Source organism: Poecilia latipinna, unplaced genomic scaffold (assembly GCF_001443285.1).
Source record: "Poecilia latipinna isolate Pla-1442-1.1 unplaced genomic scaffold, P_latipinna-1.0 Scaffold2364, whole genome shotgun sequence".
NCBI classification, from domain to species: Eukaryota; Metazoa; Chordata; class Actinopteri; order Cyprinodontiformes; family Poeciliidae; genus Poecilia; species Poecilia latipinna.
The window spans coordinates 13,534-31,750 of record NW_015114980.1 but is presented as its reverse complement, the minus strand read 5'-3'; the positions used below and the strand labels follow the sequence as shown (position 1 = coordinate 31,750).

At 41.0% G+C, this 18,217-nt stretch overlaps 1 protein-coding gene across 1 annotated transcript in view; it reads left to right on the top strand.

Moving 5' to 3' along the window:
- The window catches only part of ptchd4 (patched domain containing 4), a 42,900-nt gene extending 25,635 nt beyond the window's left edge, over positions 1 to 17,265 (top strand). Inside the window, exon 3 of the mRNA XM_015019050.1 lies at positions 13,482 to 17,265. Coding sequence (XP_014874536.1) covers positions 13,482 to 15,151 — 1,670 coding nt within the window. The 3' untranslated portion in view covers positions 15,152 to 17,265. The remainder of the gene's footprint in view (positions 1 to 13,481) is intronic.
- The last annotated feature ends 952 nt before the right edge of the window (positions 17,266 to 18,217 follow it).

Here is an 18,217-nt window from a genome sequence, read left to right as displayed (position 1 = left end):
AAGCTCTTATCACTGAAACAAATGAAACATCTATAACAAGTAAAACATGATAAGTGTGTGTGTGTGTGTGTGTGTGCAGCTTTCCCCACAGAGACGCCTTCCGGAGCGGAGCTGCACCTCCTCCTCATTATGTAAAAGGTATTGATGTTCACATTACTGTCAGAGCGCCGAGGTTTAGAAGATAGCTGACCCAGATGCATTCTCATAAAAGTAATCAGCCGGAGTCAATGTATCTTGTCATGACCAAACAGGCAGGTGGCTGATGGATTTATGTAAACGTGAACATAAACGTGTCAGACATAGCAGAAAAATAACATAAGAAAACCGCCTGATTGGATTCAGGACATGCTCATGAAACAGATGAGGTCTTCCCTAAGCTAATGCTGTGAATGCTAACAGCTTCGAATTGAGAGAATGACATTAGTCATGACTTATCAGGTAAACAGATTTCCCAACGTAAAGAAAATGTGACTGGATTTAAATCCAATTCAATTCAGTTTATATATGTAGCGCCAATTCACAGTGAATTTAATCTTGAGGACTTCAGGAAGCTTTTCCAGAAACCAGGAGCCATTATTAGGTCCTTGCATTTCCACTGCCTGTTCTAGGACTGAAACTACTTTAACTACATTTGATTTTAAAGGGAAGTCAATTTATGTAAAATTTACTTCTTTAAGTTTTACGTCAAATGATAAAGTTACCAATCAAAATCATACCTGGAGTGTTCCTTTGATTCTTTCCTGTATGTTTGAGAAATCTTTGAGTCTCCCATGGCAACCAGCTGTGCTTTGCTCCATTGCACTTTTGGTCCAGAAAAATTCAGTGAACAAGTGATGATCTGAGCGTAGCGTTTTGACCCCAAAAGACTGTGTGGCTGAAACATTTTCATCACATAGCACTGTGTGTACGTTTTCTATCCAATTTCAGTATTTCTCTCTAAGGATCATGAATACAAACAATGATAATTAATAATAGGAGGTTGAATTATCTGATCTCTTCCTGTTGGAGGAGAATAGCTATTTGTGCAAGTGTTTGATTATTGACCTGGATGAGAGCCACTTCGGCTGATGAGTCAACGAGCAGATGTGTTGGTGTGGTGTGTTTGGGGGGGAAAGGTAATTTATTTATAATGGGAGATTCAGCAGGAAGTAGGCTCTCCGAAGGACCCCTCTAAATATAGCATCAACAAGACGTTAGGATTTGGATTTTTAATGCTCTGGTAGAGAAATAAAGATCTGCCTTTGCATTGGTTCTGTTTGTGTTGTGTATCTTTACACAGTGAATCATCTGTCACTGTTTGGTTCTGTTCTCTCTGTCCTCTATGCTCACACCAACCGACTTCATGCTCTCTTTCACCACATAATTCTACTTTATTGGTCTTCCCATCAGCTTCCTGCCTATTGACGAAAAAACACAATTTTGCAATTGCAGCTTTTCCATTAAATAAGAATTCCAATATGAGTCGCACATGAAAATGTCTGTTTATGCAATAAATTATTAAAAATCATGGCAACGACGGCTGCAAACAGCTACGTTAGATATATTTATAATTTAGCCAATCACAGGAGACGTCTGCGTCTTGCTTAGCGACAAGCCCCGCCTACTTCAGAGTGGCTACATGTGCTGCGTTTTGGGGAAATTGTAGTCGGCAATTTTACAGAAGAGCTATGGATTCAAAATTTTCAAATTACCTACAATTCTTTATGAACCATGTAATGCTGAGCGCTCCAAAGCCAGCTGCACATTGTCCAAGAAGGCCAGTGCTAACGGCACATTGTTGCTGTATGCAAACAAGCATAACTCGTGTTTTGAAAAGTATTTCTGTTGAAGTACTGCGACATGCACACATTTCAATACGGTCGAAACACCACCTCATCCTCAAACTCATACAAAAAAAAATGTCTTTTCAAAATTAGCGCATTTCCATTTAGCAAGTTTATCTAAATTTGTGCAATTTTATTGTTAATGGAAACACAGCTACTGTCTCTAAACCAAACACTACCTTTCCTTCCTTGCTTGGTGACACCTGATGCTATTCTCCACCCATTCCACCCTGCTTGGACTGTCTTGCTGCGATTAATCTTCATTCCTCTCTTTTCCAGTACATACCTCCACCTCTCTAACTTGTCCTCTACGTGTTCCCTGCCCTCACTGCAGATCACCATGTCATCTGCAAACATCGTAGCTCATGGAAACTATTGTCTCCATGGACAGACTTCATCTGTCATCCTGTCAATCAACAAAGCAAACCAGAAAGGGGCTCAGAGTGATTCTTGATGCAGTCCCATTTCCACCTTCAACTCCTCTGTCACTCCTACAGCACACCTCACTGCCATCTCACAGATCTCACACATTTCCTGCTCCACTCTAACATCGTCCTCATCCAGTACTGCATCTCCTGTGGCAACCATTAAGCTGTGTGAAACACCTGAGTGAACCTAGCTCCGTCTTTGAGGATGCAACTCCTTCCTTGAGCTGCAGTTTCCAAGTTTCTGAGCTTCTGCTTTACATAGCAGCCCTCTCCTGTGACTCCCCCACTCAGCTCCTTTAGACTAACCAGCAGCAATTAGCAAACACCTGGTGGAACTGCACACCTGCTAATTATAGGAGCTTATTCTCAGTGCAACTCTGGTAAAAATGTTGTTAAAAATGTTGTTAATAGAGGAGCCATGTTGTAGTGACTTCCTGAAGGCGGAGTTTTATAACGAGCAGGAGTTTTTAAAGAGACAGAGGCCCAAATTTAAGGTGTTAAATTACAAAGTCATATTTATAGCAACTGAAGGTAACATAATTAATTGATTACAGTGGCAATACAGCCCCTTAAAGGAAGATTTGAATCAGGTGATTCCTTTTCAGGGAATTTATTAGAGGAAATCTGGGAGGGGCAGGTCCATGCTCAGAAAAGTCTCAGTTTTATTCAATATCAACAATGTGTCAGTAAGATTACAACCGTGGGTCAGTCCATAGCACCACATAATTGTTGTCTTGTCCTATATACATCACTGATGCATTATATATAATCCATAATGTGATATTAATAATTGCTCTGTCTTCTGAACAGATACTCCAAGGATGCACTTCATTATCAATTAAGATTATCTGGACACTGCTTCTGAAAAATATCCGCCGTTAGAACCGTGCTCTCTTTGTACATGCCTGCATGTGTGAGTAAGAACAGATAAGTCGGCATGAGTGGCTTATCTACTGAATGCCCCGTCCTGTCAGGTCTGACCCAGCTGGCTGGATTTATCTAATATAAGAAGAAAGAAAAACACAAGTTCTGGTAAAAAAAAACAAAAAACATGACTTATAAATAATATTATAAGTCGAGCAGCTAACAAATCGGATATAAAGTTAGTAGTAATAGTTCAAATGTAATTCCTACTTATACATTTATAACTAGGTTTTACATTAATTACAAATTAGCTCGTTCAATAATTATTTGTTGTGCAACAAGACATCAAGTCATCCTTTAAAAATACATTCAATACTCTGTTACCATAAACCAAAGATGACCTCAGGCATCATAGGCACTTTAATAGCAATGCTATTAGTATTTCAAAAGATGTCCAAAACACCATAAAAATAAATAAGTGGATAAATGGGAGTTAAGCCAAATTATTAAGGACCTTTCAAATATTAACCAAAAAAATCAGTAGTTTCATTACAAAAACAGCCAAATTTTAGAATGGAGTTCTGTTCCTTGAACATGGAAGTGTTAAGGTAGACAACACGGCAACTAAAAACAGATTTTTAGAGGTAAAATTAACAATCAGTGACAAAAAGGATACAAACAACATGAATTTTAAGCAACTTACCGCTGAATTTGATTACTCCACGTCAAGTTTCCATCAGGTTTTGGGATGTAAAAGGCTTGGCCAGTAGCGAGGGTGCAGAAGCCATATCAGGCAGTGGCTTCTGGAGTGATTCATTTTTATAACAGCGCCACCAGTGGCTGGATGACTGAACGGGTTAGACATAGTTTTGGTGAAGTTGGAAAAATGCCTGCATTATTTCTAGTTTATTTTGCCTTACAATACACATTAATACTTGTTTGACGCTGAATTTCTACTGTTATTAAAATATGGGAAACATTAATTAATGCCAATTGCATCATTATTGATGATTTTAAATATTGTTGAAAGTGATTAACATACATAAAATATAAAACCCACTTAAAAACACTACAGAAAATAACAAACATGAACAACTGGGTCAGAATGAAAGAGACTGTAGAATGGAAGGAAAGATGTAAGCTTATGAAAGATTTAAATGAACACATTGCATCAGAAGTTCTCTTAGCGGTAGGATGGAGGACGGAGGAGAGCTTGAAAATGCAAATAACCCTAAATTTGCTGCTTCATACCTCAGGGCAGTTCCAGAAAATGTGTTTCAAGCCCTGCCAGACTCCTACTCAAAATCTGGTATAATGTTGCTGCTGTGTTGCAGGGATGCAGTTTTTAAATTACTCAGCATTCACCCCAGGTTTATTTTTGAGTTTCACTAAAAAGAAAAGCACTGACAGATTGCTGGTTTCTCCAAAAACAAGAAAAGGTTTACTGTTACTGCAGATTTACTTTGTATCAATCTTTACACTTAAAATACTAAATGCTGCAATGTAGTAGAAAGAAATAATAAAAAAATAAATACAAAGTATATAAACCTCCTTCCCCCCAAAAAAATCAGCAAAATGGCTCTTTTGTTTTATTCAGGATGGGATTATTCATGCAGTCCAAGTTGTAGGTGCAATTCCAGCTTTCCCTGGGCAAAAATTGTAGCTACAAGTTGCCAATAGATCCATTATGTGTGTGTGTGTGTGTGTGTGTGTGTGTGTGTGTGTGTGTGTGTGTGTGTGTGTGTGTGTGTGTGTGTGTGTGTGTGTGTGTGTTTGTGAGTGTGACTGGATGGATGTGGCTTTTGAGGCAGGTATCATTAGGAAAGTGCTAAACAGTTTAACTTCAGTCTTGTCATCGTCTGGTTATTTCCTATTAAACTTATCGTCACCTTCCAAAAAATAATGGCCTACGTCATTTCTTGCCAAAAGCGATTTTTCTTTTCAAATATCACATCATGAAAGGAAAAGAATGTCCGACTTTTCTATGGTAAAAGATTCGTAGCCTGTGCTATGAACAAACTTAAGCATGTGGAGTTAAGACTAAACCCTCTTTCAGATCATCCATTCTACAGGTGATTATTACACCTCACAATCAACTGAAGGGTCAACCCACTGCATTTATGAATGATCTTTGTCTTTGTTTGACTTTGTAATTTAATGCCTTTAAAATTGGGTCTCTGTCTCTTTAAGAAGCTTCTGCTCTTTCTGAAACTCTGCCTTCAGGAAGTCATCACAACATGGCTCCTCTATTAACCCTATAACAATGTTTTTACCAGTGTTGTGCTTGTATGATGAGCTCAGCTGATGAGCAATTCCACCAGGTGTTTGCTAATTGCTGCTGGCTAGTCTGAAGGAGCTGAGTGGGGGAGTTGTGAGGAAGGGCTGCTCTGTGAGATGGAAACTTGGAATATGCAGCTCAGAGGAGGAGCTTTGTCCTCAAAGGCGGTCCTATGTGCACCCAGGCGTTTTGCATAGCTGAATTGTTGTCATGAGAGATGAAAGGATTTCTCAAACCTGCATAAAAGAATCAAATCAACATTCCAGGTATGTTTCTGATGAAGAAATAACATTATAAGTATAACATAATGTAAAGTCAAAAAAGTAAATTTTACATAATACTGCCCCTTTAAACACAAAACAACAGGTTGGTTTGCTCTGGGAAACACCCATTGTTAAATACAGTGGAGGATCTGTGATGCTGGAGACCTTTAAGCGTCCAGGGACCCTTGTTAAACTGAATGGCCTTATCACATTGCGCTAAATACAGTACAAGTACAGTACAAGATTAATACATTGCTTTTAGCATATTTTTACCAGGGGTGCCAGAAAATGTTATTTCTTTTCTTTGACACACCACACAGACAACTTCATCAAACCTACATGGTGTCTCCTTGTTTTGAGCGTAACAGAGACAAGCCTCCATTTCTCTATTATCACTCAGTTATAAATGGATCATTATCCTACTGTGGGTCTTAACGCTTTGCTGATCCTGGATCTTTTCCTCCAGAATCACAACATTATTGGAACATCTTTGCAAGTGTTGGACAGACTTACATGAGATTTGCTGCACAGGTTTTGGGTTCCCAGGAGAATGTTTTGTAATCAGTTTGATTACTTGGCTTTTCATCTAACTCCACTTTCATTTACTCCTTCAGTGGATTCTGCCAGAAAACACGAAGCAACACATTGTTTGGTCTAAGCATATGCACCACAACCCAAGGTTTAAAGCTTTAGGTTATAAATGTCATGATGACACCGGTGTCCTCATGGCCACCAGGGGACGCTAGAAGGGCCTCAGAAAGCATGAGAGTAGAAATGAAAAACAAAACTGAAAAATCAAGAAATTGAAACAAACAAAATTCTTAATCAGAACTTTTTAATATTTTGTTTTTCATTATTCATTCATTATTATACAATCTAAGTTAAAATAATGTCCTGAAATGTTATTTTCTTTCTGATTGGCTGACAGTCAATTTTATCAAGCTGCTTTGCTCCTGTAGCTAGCATAGCAAGAGCAAAATGGACACGTTTTTAATAAGGAAAAGAGAAAAAGAATTGTCCTGCTAATAGCTCCTGGCTGACTGAAATCAGAAAGTTTGAGGCAGAATTTCTGCTAAACAAATGTAATGACAATTAGATACTGAAAAAAGTGATGAAAAACATCCTAAACATTAAAGTTTATGTAATATCATTGTCTGTGGGTTTGCAAAAAGGGGTCCACAGCCAGAAACTAAAGGTCTTCGGGGGCCACGGCACAAAAAGGTTTGGGAACCAATGGCCTTCCAGATCCCAACTATGTTTTATTTGTAAAAGCAGCAATTGTGTTTCATAGTTTACAAAGCAGCGTTTTTCCCACCATGTTTACCATTATGCTAATAAATACTAACTATTGTGACAAATATCACTTGTCTAATATCCTCTAAAAATGGCAAAGAAAAAACAACAACCCTACAGTTATTTCTCCTCCAAACACCCTGATATCTTTGACCTTTAAATGAGACTTCATGCTGAAGTCTTTTTCCGTTTGTTGCTAAATTGGAAAAATTGGTTCTTGAGTGCCTTTGAGATGATTTAGCTGCTTGAACTTATGGCTATTTGTGATTGCAGTCTGACGTTTTCCCCAGAGCAGCTTCTAAATCTTCCCTCTACTTTTCCTGGATAAAGAAACTAATCGTCTGCAGACTAGTTCTGTGTGATACCTCCCCGCTCGGTTAAGATCTCCTCCAGCTAAAACTAATATGCGTGCTAACAACTGCAATTAGCCAGACAAGGACATTTAGGTAAAATGGTGGCGATAAAGATTTCCTTTGGAAAAATGTCCTTTCCTTGTTGCAGAAAAGCTCACAGGGCTTCTAATGGAACAAAATCACCCAGGTATTGATTGCTATGTGAAGATTGCATTTGGGTTCCCCTGGTGTTCGTCCTCAATATCTCTTACCCCATCTGGTTTTATTGAGTTTGGGTTGGTCTTCTGCAACAAGACCTCCTCCGTGCGATATTGCCTCCTCTGTCATCATCACCCGTGTGACAGGCCGGCACTGTTAACGGCGGCCCATATCGGGGGAATCCACAGTGAACGGGACCCCTTGACACGCTCTCTTTCCATGTGATGGATGTGTTGAGGGGGACATGCCGGCCACAGAAGTTTTAGGGCAGTAATTTTGCTTAACGACCTGGTAGAATTCTGTTGTAGGCTGGGGAGGGAGATGAGGGCAAAGAGGGCAAGAACCTCCATTACAGAAGACCCGTGGTCACTGTGCGAGACTGTAAGGCTGACTTCTTTTATCCCCCTGACTCCCTTTGCGGCAGAAAATAGCCAGTAAGACAGACGGAGACAAACAGCCCTGCTACAATCCGTTCAGTGCTGTACCTGCACCGGGGAGAATGCTGGGATTGCAGCACCTCCTGCCTCTTCATCCGTTAATTATCAGCTCCAGTTTCCATTTGTTCTCCCTGTCTGCGCACATCCTGTTGCGTAACAGGGTCACCCACCTTAACCCTTCACCTTCATTAGTCCTTAATCAAGTTTTTCCTCGATTAGATAAGAGGTGAACAGGTGAGTCAAAAGAACGGATGGGATCTTTGAAGATCTTTTGTTTTTGCAAAAGTTCATCAGAGTTGTCGGCAAAGATTAGCAAAGTTAAATTGACGCATGATTCTTATCAGTGTGTGACCTGGAAGGAACAGACAGTTGTACGTTGGGAAACCTTAGACCAGTGACCAGCGATGATGTTCTCACAGCTAAACAGGATCTTTTGATACGATACTAGGCAGAACTTTACATACACTCGTCATTGATCTGATTGTGGCCATTTCCTTCCTACACCGTACCATTCTCATCTCCCTTCAGTGCTCCGTCTGGGATTTCTTTCATGGAGGTTGATTTCTTCGTTGTAATTTCAACTGTACCAATCAGTGAGCAGAAGGAGGATTGATGCAGATTTTCTGCACTGCTTTAGAATTTTATTCTGCCTCTACATAGTCGTAGTTTGGCATTGGCAGCGGAGGAAATGAACAAAGCCATTCAGTCCATGTTAGCCACACTCAAAAACTCAGACCAATTAAATTTGGAGCAAGAGACATTTTATTGCTGGCAAAGATGCAACGATGAAATGTAAAGAACTCCCCACAGGGTTACTTGCAGTTCACTTTTGGCGAATTTTGTACATCATTTGCGATTGTGTAAAATATAAAGCTTCAACAGAGACCACACCTCCAGCAACTCACTATTTAGTAAAAGCACTATGTCAATGTTACAAAATACAGGAGCTTTATTGGTCTTTGTAAATTGCTCTCAAACGTCAGTCACGCTGTTAGCTTTTAGCATTAGAACACCTAACAAGCAGCATCATTTTGCATTTCCTTTTGTTAGTCTGTCTCATAGAGAAAGTACTTCTGAACAATAACCTTGTTAGCCTGGTCAGCTGTTTTTTTCTGGATGTACTCACCATGCTAGCAGAGTATAAGGCTGCATTCCCTCCAGCCCTGTTTAGTCCACTTTGTCTGTTTAGTTCATTTGACTGGAATGTCCAGGTCATATGCAGAGGTGTGAATAAACAATATAAATATGATGAGAACCAAAAAAGCAAACTCTGGTCCACCTACAAGCCTTGGTCTCGGTTTGGATGAAGTGAACTTTGGCTCTATTCGAATGCATATGTGAAGGCCAAGTGGACTGGAGACCACTCCAAAACAGGTAGTTGACTAAAGTGCAGGGCATTCTGGGTAAATACAACCAAAACAAACCTGTGAGTGTTGTGCTAGCAGTAGAAATGGCTTTTGGTCTTTTTACCGAAGACAAAAGAGAAATCCTAAAAATCAAATTTCTATTTACGTTTAATGCAGAAGGAAGTTGTGCTCAGGTTTTTGTGTCTTTTCTTTCAGTGCTTCTTGTTGCAGCGCCACCACAGGCAAGGAGGTGAACAAGTTTTCCAAATGGTTTGGTTCATTTGGCAGAGTGCAGTGTGAAAGCAAACCACAGCAGCTAAAAATGTAACAGATGTCACCATTTTGGTCCCTTAAACTTCCCGCAGCAGCTTGTTGTTTTGGTCTGGTTAGGCTGAGTGTCTCTGCTATGGCAGCAGCTTGAAGAAATGCTACAATTTGGGCAAATAAGAATGGGTCTATTTTTATTGATTTTCATGCTTTGTCTTTTAATCATTTTTAGTGTCAGTTATATAAAAACAATCACTTTGAACACTTTAGTTCCAATACTGTCTGGTCAATCAATCCTATCTCTCAGATTTATTTTTCTCCAAGCACACGCGTCATGATCAGAGTGAAACTGCACCATTCTGATAAGACCCAAGATTTAAGCTGACTGAAGTAAATATCTGTGCACAAATAAAATATTTCTATTCACAGTGCATTAACACACAGCATCCCTAGTTGCCATAGCAACTCAGATTCACTCCAACACACAGAATCCCTTAAATACAAAGGAACAGTGGCTATTTTATTCACTCGGCAGCCTTGAAGGTAGCACTGAAGGAAAGCAAAGTTAGTCAGGGTTCCTGACATCTGAATGTGTTAATGTTGTCATCAGAGATGCAGTGTGCTCATTGTTACATGGTAATTCCTGGCTTTAAAAAAAACAACCTCATCTTTATGCAGCATAAACAAGTGTGTTGTGTGCAGAAGCGATTTTGAGTCAGACTGGTGAAGTTTTTTACTGCAGCTGCCAAAAACAAGATGACATCACTGGGAGAGTACAGCCAGGCTGCTCTCATTGCTGACTGTGTACTCGCCGTTGCTCTGCGGAGTGTGTGTGCGCAGATCAGAGAACAAGATCAAAAGAAAGTATGGGTTTCCACTGCGGAGACGGAGTCGTGTTCGGTCGTAAAATCGCAGAAAAATTGTGTTGCTTTGTGTAAGGAACATCATGGTGACTGGGTTTAGTTTTGTTAACGCAGTAATTATAAAAGGCAGAAAACAACATCTGTTGCCCTGTGTCACATCCACTTTCCTCGTCATCCATAACAAATGTGATGTTTATATTAGTGTGTCGGAGTTCACCGTATGATTGTTCAGTTCCTTCCAACCTCACACTTAACTCTCTACGTGGCGTCCACACTTTGCAGACGTTCTTGGTTTATATCTGTTACCATGGCTTATGCTGTTTGTTTGTATTTTATTTGGATGGGCCGTACTGAAATGAAACTTTCTCATGCTTCTGTTCAATAACAGTAAAGGTATTCTGATTAATTCATTCTGACGTACCCAGCAAGAGTGAACATGAGGCGCATGTGCAGAGACTTCCTGGATGAAAACTTGCTGCAGAGCATCTTGACCTGAGACTAGAGCCGGACAATGACTCAAAGCACATAGCCAAGATCTCTAAAGCTTCAGAAGCTTTAGAGATCTAAAGCTTCTGTGAATGTCAGCCAGAGTCCAGCCTAGAATTTGATTAAACATCTCTGGAGAGATCTGAACATGGTTGACAGATGTCTCCATCCAACCTGATGGAGCTGGATAAGAACTACAGAGAGGAATGAACCAAACATTCAGAAAGGCTTGAGGTTGTAAAAGCTCCCTAAGGTGACTCAACAAAGTATTAAGCAAAGGTTGTGAATACTTTCCAGATGCACTGGAAGTGACACAGCCTAATTTGTTGGATATTCAACAGCGACGGCAGAAGTCTCTGTTGGTAATGTTTCTAACCAGGGACTCGTCTCCAGATGGGCTGCTTGTTGTAATCCACCTCCACCTGCCTGAAATCAATCACCGTAATGAATTCTAGATCCTTTTCAATCATGTCTACAAAATGACATCCTTCTTTACATCCTGTTGGATAATCTGAGTAGGAAGACGCATGTGGAGGCCCCTGGTGTTCTTCCCTCTCTTCCTTCCCTCTAAACCAAGTGACACTAACTGACTTGCAGGACAGCTTAATAAAACTAAAAGCAGGAAGCGTCATCTAGCTGACTCATTACATAGGCTTAATCCTTTATAGTTAATTAGCTTTTTTTCCCCTCTGTGTCAAACAAGGGGAATTTAGAACGTCGTCAAGGGTAGTGACTCCGTCGGCCTGCTAGCGTCGCGCAGGCACATCCTTAGGCCGATGACTGGGGTGTTCCAAATGTGGCGGCGTTCACCGCTCTGAAACATTCATGTGGCCCGGGAACATGGAGTTGATCGTGCATTCACTGTTTCCTGCCGGAGCACATTTACTCCCAGCCATGCGGCTCGTGCATTTTTCAACGGCGGCACGGCGTGTGGGTGAATGGGTGTTCCAGCGTGGGTGGTTTTGCTCTATGCCTTTGTACGCTGTGTTTCTCTGTCTGTATTTTTGACTCGTGAAAAGGCCCACAGATTGGATTCCAGTGAATGGACCTGAAGAAGACGGATTTGGATCCCGTTGCGTAACAACCCCCGAGTACAATTACACCTCACGTATAAGGAGAGGAGAGAAGGCGGTGGAAGGGAACGGTGTTAAGATGCTTACGAAGCGGGTAAAACAAATGTATGATTTATTTAAAGGTGCAGCAACGGTTTTCTGCTGATTTGCATGCCATAAGGGTCTACAGACAAGTGGGGGAGTTGGAGGGAACTAGATGGAGAAGAGATTAGCTGTATACACACAAAAAACACACACACACCTTGGGCAATTTAGATAGTGGACTGTGGGAGGATTCAGAGTACCCAGAGAAATCCCACGCTTGCACAGAGAGAACATCCAAATTCACACAAATCTTGGAGACAGTTCCCAAGATCCATGTGAGAAAGATGCAGAATCCTGTTGGAAAATATTTGATCCAGTTAGCAATGTGCCAAAAGCAATATTTGTCATTCGAATTGCACTGGCTGTCCTTAATTAAACATATGTTTTCTTGACAGTTATTTTTAATGAAATACCAACTTTTTTCTTTGAGAAGCTGTTGGCTGTTTATAGAAAAGTGGAACTCATTTTGACTCATCAATATTTATTACGGGTGCGCGATAGTGGGAATTTTTATATTGATCTAATACTAAGTAAATGCTGTAGTGTGAAAGCGAGCCACACCAACTGAAAGTGTTTGAGTTTTGGTTTCCAGTGGAACTGAATATACCAGTGTGAAAACAACCTTAAACTTCCAGCACCAGCTTGTTGTTTTGGTTTGGTTAGGCTGCGTGTCTCTTCTATGGCAGCAGCTTGAAGAAATGCAACAATTTGGGAAATAAAAATGGGTCCGTATTTGTTGATTTTCATGCAAATCCCTCAGATTGTTTTTCTCAAAACACAAGCATCATGATCAGAGTGGAACTGCACCATTCTGATGGTAAGATCCAAGATTTAAGCTGACTGAAGTAAATATATGTGCACAAATAAAATGTTTCTATTCACAGTGCATTAACACACAGCATCCCCAGTTGCCATAGCAGACTTCCCCTGGGCAGCAGTGGCTATGTAGTAGCTTCCCACCATTACTTGTGAATGTGTGCGTGAATGGCTGGATGACTGAATGTGGCGCCTTTGGCTTCTATGGATTTGATGAATTGCTGTAAAAATACACTCCATTTTTTTATATACATGGATATATTACAATCTGAGTTTTTGAAAAGTTGTCCTTTTGGAATGGACTTTTAAAATTCTCGGTCTTTGTGTCCACAGGAGTTGCAAACAAAGCAGGGAATCTCAGTTTTGCAAAGTATCCTTGTTATCATGGAAAGGATGGAAAAAAGTACAAAGTTATTATCATAGTTTTACTAATCCAATACCCATGTAGAGATGAAGCGATGTGGATTGGTGGGTCAGATAGGTGACCTACCAATCCACATATATGACCCATATTTTCTGAGTGGTTTGACTCATATGACCACATCAAATACTGTAAATCTGCTACTTCTATGTTCATATCCTGACATTCCTCTTTCCTTTCCTCTGCAGGTCATGGAACCAAAGGGGTGTTTGAACTTCTGGCAGGCTGGAGGAGGACAAGGGAAAACCTTCCCTTCAAGGAGCGCGTGGCTGACGCCTTCGCCGACGTGATGGTGTGCTACACCATGACCAGCTCGCTCTACATCATCACCTTCGGCATGGGAGCCAGCCCTTTCACCAACATCGAGTCGGTGAAAATCTTCTGCCAGAGCATGTGCGTGGCCATCCTGGTCAACTACTTCTACGTTTTCTCTTTTTATGGCTCCTGCCTGGTGTTCGCCGGACAGCTTGAGCAGAACCGCTACCACAGCGTTTTCTGTTGCAAGATCCCCTCAGCAGAATACTTGGACCGCCAGCCAACATGGTTTAAAACCATGATGAGCGACGGCCATGACCTGTCCACCCACCACGACAGTGTGCCGTACCAAAATCACTTCATCCAGCACTTCCTGCGCGAGCATTACACCGAGTGGATTACCAACACCTACGTCAAGCCTTTTGTGGTCATCCTTTATCTCATCTATGCTTCTTTTTCATTCATGGGATGTTTACAAATCAGTGATGGATCGAACATAGTGAACCTGCTGGCCAGTAACTCGCCAAGCGTTTCGTACGCTGTGACCCAGCAGAAGTACTTCAGTAACTACAGTCCTGTGATTGGGTTTTACATCTACGAGCCCATCGAGTACTGGAACTCCACTGTGCAGGAGCACCTGAAGACTCTCAGTCATGGCTTCAACAAGATCTCTTGGATGGACAACTTTTTCCACTACCTCCGGGTGGTGAACATCAGCGCGTCGACCAAGAGTGACTTCATCAATATTCTGAAGGGTTCTTTCCTGCGCAGCCCGGAGTACCAGCACTTTACAGAGGACATCATCTTCTCGAAAAACCGCAACACAGACGAGTACGACATCATCGCCTCGCGCATGTACTTGGTAGCGCGGACCACGGAGAAGAAGAGAGAGGAGGTGGTGGAGCTCTTGGAGAAGCTTCGCCCCTTGATGCTGATCAACAGCATCAAGTTCATTGCCTTCAATCCCACGTTTGTTTTCATGGACCGCTACAGTTCCTCCGTCATCTCGCCCATCCTGACCTCAGGCTTCAGCGTGCTCACCATCCTCATCCTCACGTTCTTCCTGGTCATCAACCCGTTGGGAAACTTCTGGCTCGTTCTCACGGTTACGTCCGTGGAGCTGGGCGTCTTGGGTTTGATGACCCTCTGGAACGTCGGCATGGACAGCATCTCAATCCTGTGCCTTATTTATACTCTCAACTTCGCTATGGATCACTGTGCACCACACCTGTACACTTTTGTGTTGGCCACTGAGCACACGAGGACGCAGTGCATCAAGTTGGCACTGGAGGAGCACGGGGCGGCCATCCTGCAGAACACGTCCTGCTTCGTGATCGGGATCATGCCTCTAGTGTTTGTGCCTTCCAATTTGACCTACACGCTGTTCAAGTGCTCCCTGCTCACGGCGGGCTGCACTTTGCTGCACTGTTTCGTCATCCTGCCCGTCTTCCTGACTTTCTTTCCACCGTCCAAAAAGAGGCACAAGAAGAAAAAGCGGGCGAAGCGGAAAGAGCGGGAGAGGGAACGCGAGCGGGAGAGGGAACGGGAGGAGATAGAGTGCATCGAAGTCAGGGAAAATCCTGATCATGTGACAAACGTTTGAGCAGTTACTAACGTCAGTGATCAGAACCGTGGCTTACTGGTGGACTCTCAGATGCTGAGGCATCTCTTACGATGTAGGGGAGTATATGGTGTCCGCCAAGGAGTGGTTGCTCCCTAACAACAGCAGCTAAGTTGACCGGGTTCTAGTGCAGCCCCAACTGGTCGATCATTCAGTCCCTCGGTCCAGACAGTGTGTCATTAGCACAAACTGGTTACTTAAGCTTTCCCCAACTCCTAGAAATACAAAACAATTTAGTTACCAAAACTTGCCTGCTAAATCTTTAAAGAAATCTGCAGAAATACGGTAATATGTGGGTTTTGATGTTACCAGTTGTGTGTTCATCTCCTGCAGTCATCTCTCAATAAACAGATGAGGGTCATCAAAGTTCCTTAAGGGGCAGACACTGAGATGCGTCAGTAAGAGTGATACGTGAGCAGATAAAACAGACAAAGACGACTCTGCACGCACCTTACTTTAACCCCCTCAGTATCAGCAAAAGGAGACAAAACCAAATCATGTGCAGAGAGAAAAATACAGTAGGCCGAAAGCCCACTGCATCCTTTTCTGTAGCATCAAAAATAGCTCAGCAACAGCTGAACCTGGCAGATGGCTTACACTGTGTCCGTTACGAAGAACTATCTTCCACATTAAATTGCGAGGATAGAATTGTCAAGGTTCAGCAAAAGTAGAGGGAGAAAATTCAGTTTGTTCCAGAGTTTGTAGAAATTCTTAGGCAGGGGCCAGAAAATGCTGCAGTGAGCTGCAGAGGGCGAGAGCCGGTGGGAAGGGACTGTTGTGCAGCAGCATTTCAAAGGCAATAAGCCTAACAGCAGAACTCCAGTGTTGTGCATTGAAAACGTTAAAACCAAAATGTCGGCTTATTACGTTGAGCTCTTCAGCGGATCAATCACAGCAGAAACTCTCAGTTACGGTGCAGTTGGTGATTGTCAGGTTCGAACGCCGTTCAGTTCCTATTAATGGTGCCAAATAGTGTACAGAAGCTGTTGTTCTCTAGTTTTTTTTTTATTTTTTTTTATTAAAAATAAAATCTCAGTGAGTTTTAATATTCATAAGAAAAGTAATGACCATGAATTGAAACCCCTTCATCCCAAAACTGACTGCTGTTGATTGAAAGTGATGATGATGCAGGTTTTACAATAAAAATAAAAATGGGGCGAATAAATAACTCGCTTCATATTGTTTCATATTATGAGGAAAAAAATTACCTTGGAGAAAAATCCCAACAAAATGCACATTGTAATTTTTAATTGTTTAGCAGGTTGTTCCTTCCAGATGAAGTTTTTTTTTCTGAAAGCTGTGGATTTTATGAATACAAATTTAATTTCTGGGATTTTTCTTTTACTTTTAGATCTAAACTCCTTTAACCATTTACACTGACAAAACAGCCAAAGTTACAAATTATTGAGTTACTTTTATACTTTTGACCAGGTTATATTGATGCACGCTATGTTTAAAAGTCTAAACAGAAAAACAGAGAGAAAGCAAGAAAGCTGGCTAGTACTTGGCTTGGGCCAGTATTGGTACGATAACATCGAGTAAATATAATAGGGATTCAGGTTATAATGATGCTAATACGCAAATTTTAAACAAAAATCAATTAACATAAACTGATTGAATTAATTTAAAATAATAAATACTTGAACTATTCCTACTTCTGCTAATATACCATAGTGAATATTACACCCATGACAATACAATTATTATTTTGGTCAGTAACATAGAATATGCTCCTGCTGAACTTATTAGTAGTATAGATTTATTGTGTAGACTGAGTGATGGCCGGTGCCTCTGTCTTGTTTTTCACTACTGAAAAGGTTTAAAAACAAGCAAACAAAACAAGGCCTGGATTTGTTAGGAAACAATAGTAACAGCTGATGGTACAATTACATCAGACAAAAGCACCAGAGTTCAGATACTATTATCAATGTAAGAAAAATAATTTAAAACATCCAACAAAAGTTGAAGGAAAGCGATTGATTTATTTTTTATGAATGGACCTCACAGAAAGTAGTCACTTTACTGTTGGGGGATTTGTTTTACTTCATAAATACTAACAAAACGTAGCCTGTTGCTAACATTTGTTTCAAAATTATTCCAAACGTCTCCCCCCACACTTCCACCCCCCAAAAAAGTGGTTGTTGATCCCTTCTTTTGAAAACAATGTGCCTGACCTGTTTCAGAAGCAGTCGGTTTAGCCTGGTCTCTAAACATTAAGAGAAGTTTGGTTCTTCTTCTGGCACGCAGGATGGAGCAGGAAGCCCTACTCTAAACCCCAATTGAATAAAAGAAAACTTCTAGTTCTATGACACTGTAATTAGCTCCTCTTTTAACAAAATGTCAACTGTGGAAACGTGACAGAACATTTTAGCAATTTTTAGCCTGGTAAAAACCAGTCCCAAAAACCAAACCAGAGGGTCGGGACCCTTGGCCGTTGAAAAATGATTTCTTGCTGAAAGGGTAGACTCTGATCAAGTTTCAAATTTTACCCAATCGCCAACGTTCGATTGGGTAAATACCAGGGCTGTAAAATCCATCCACCACTGCCAAGATAGAAGCGCTGAACCAAACAGGACAGCTATAAATGTTTGTTTAAAAATTTGGAAGCATAACCAATACAAATTGAATGACTTTGTTCACTTCCTCTGCTGCCATTGCTAAAACTGCAGGCAAATTACAATTCAAAACAGGGCAGAAAATCGACGTCAAAAACTCCTCCCTCTGTTCGCTGATTGGTTGAAATCCTACCGGAAAAATCCAGCTCAATGGGAGAAACCCCATTGAGCTGGAGCACTGAAAGGAGATGAGAATCGAGCAAAATTGCGTAGGAAGATGATGACCAGGCTGACAGTTTTTGACTTCGTTTTGACTTTTAACCTTTGGTATATTTATATTTGGTATAAATATACCAAATATATATTTGGTATATTTGACATAGAACAAAGCTCATGCCTAACAACAACTGACTCCTCTTTGCTGCAAAACATCAAATGAAATCACATAAATAAAAATGACATTGTCCTCTACACATACTAAAATGGGTACCTT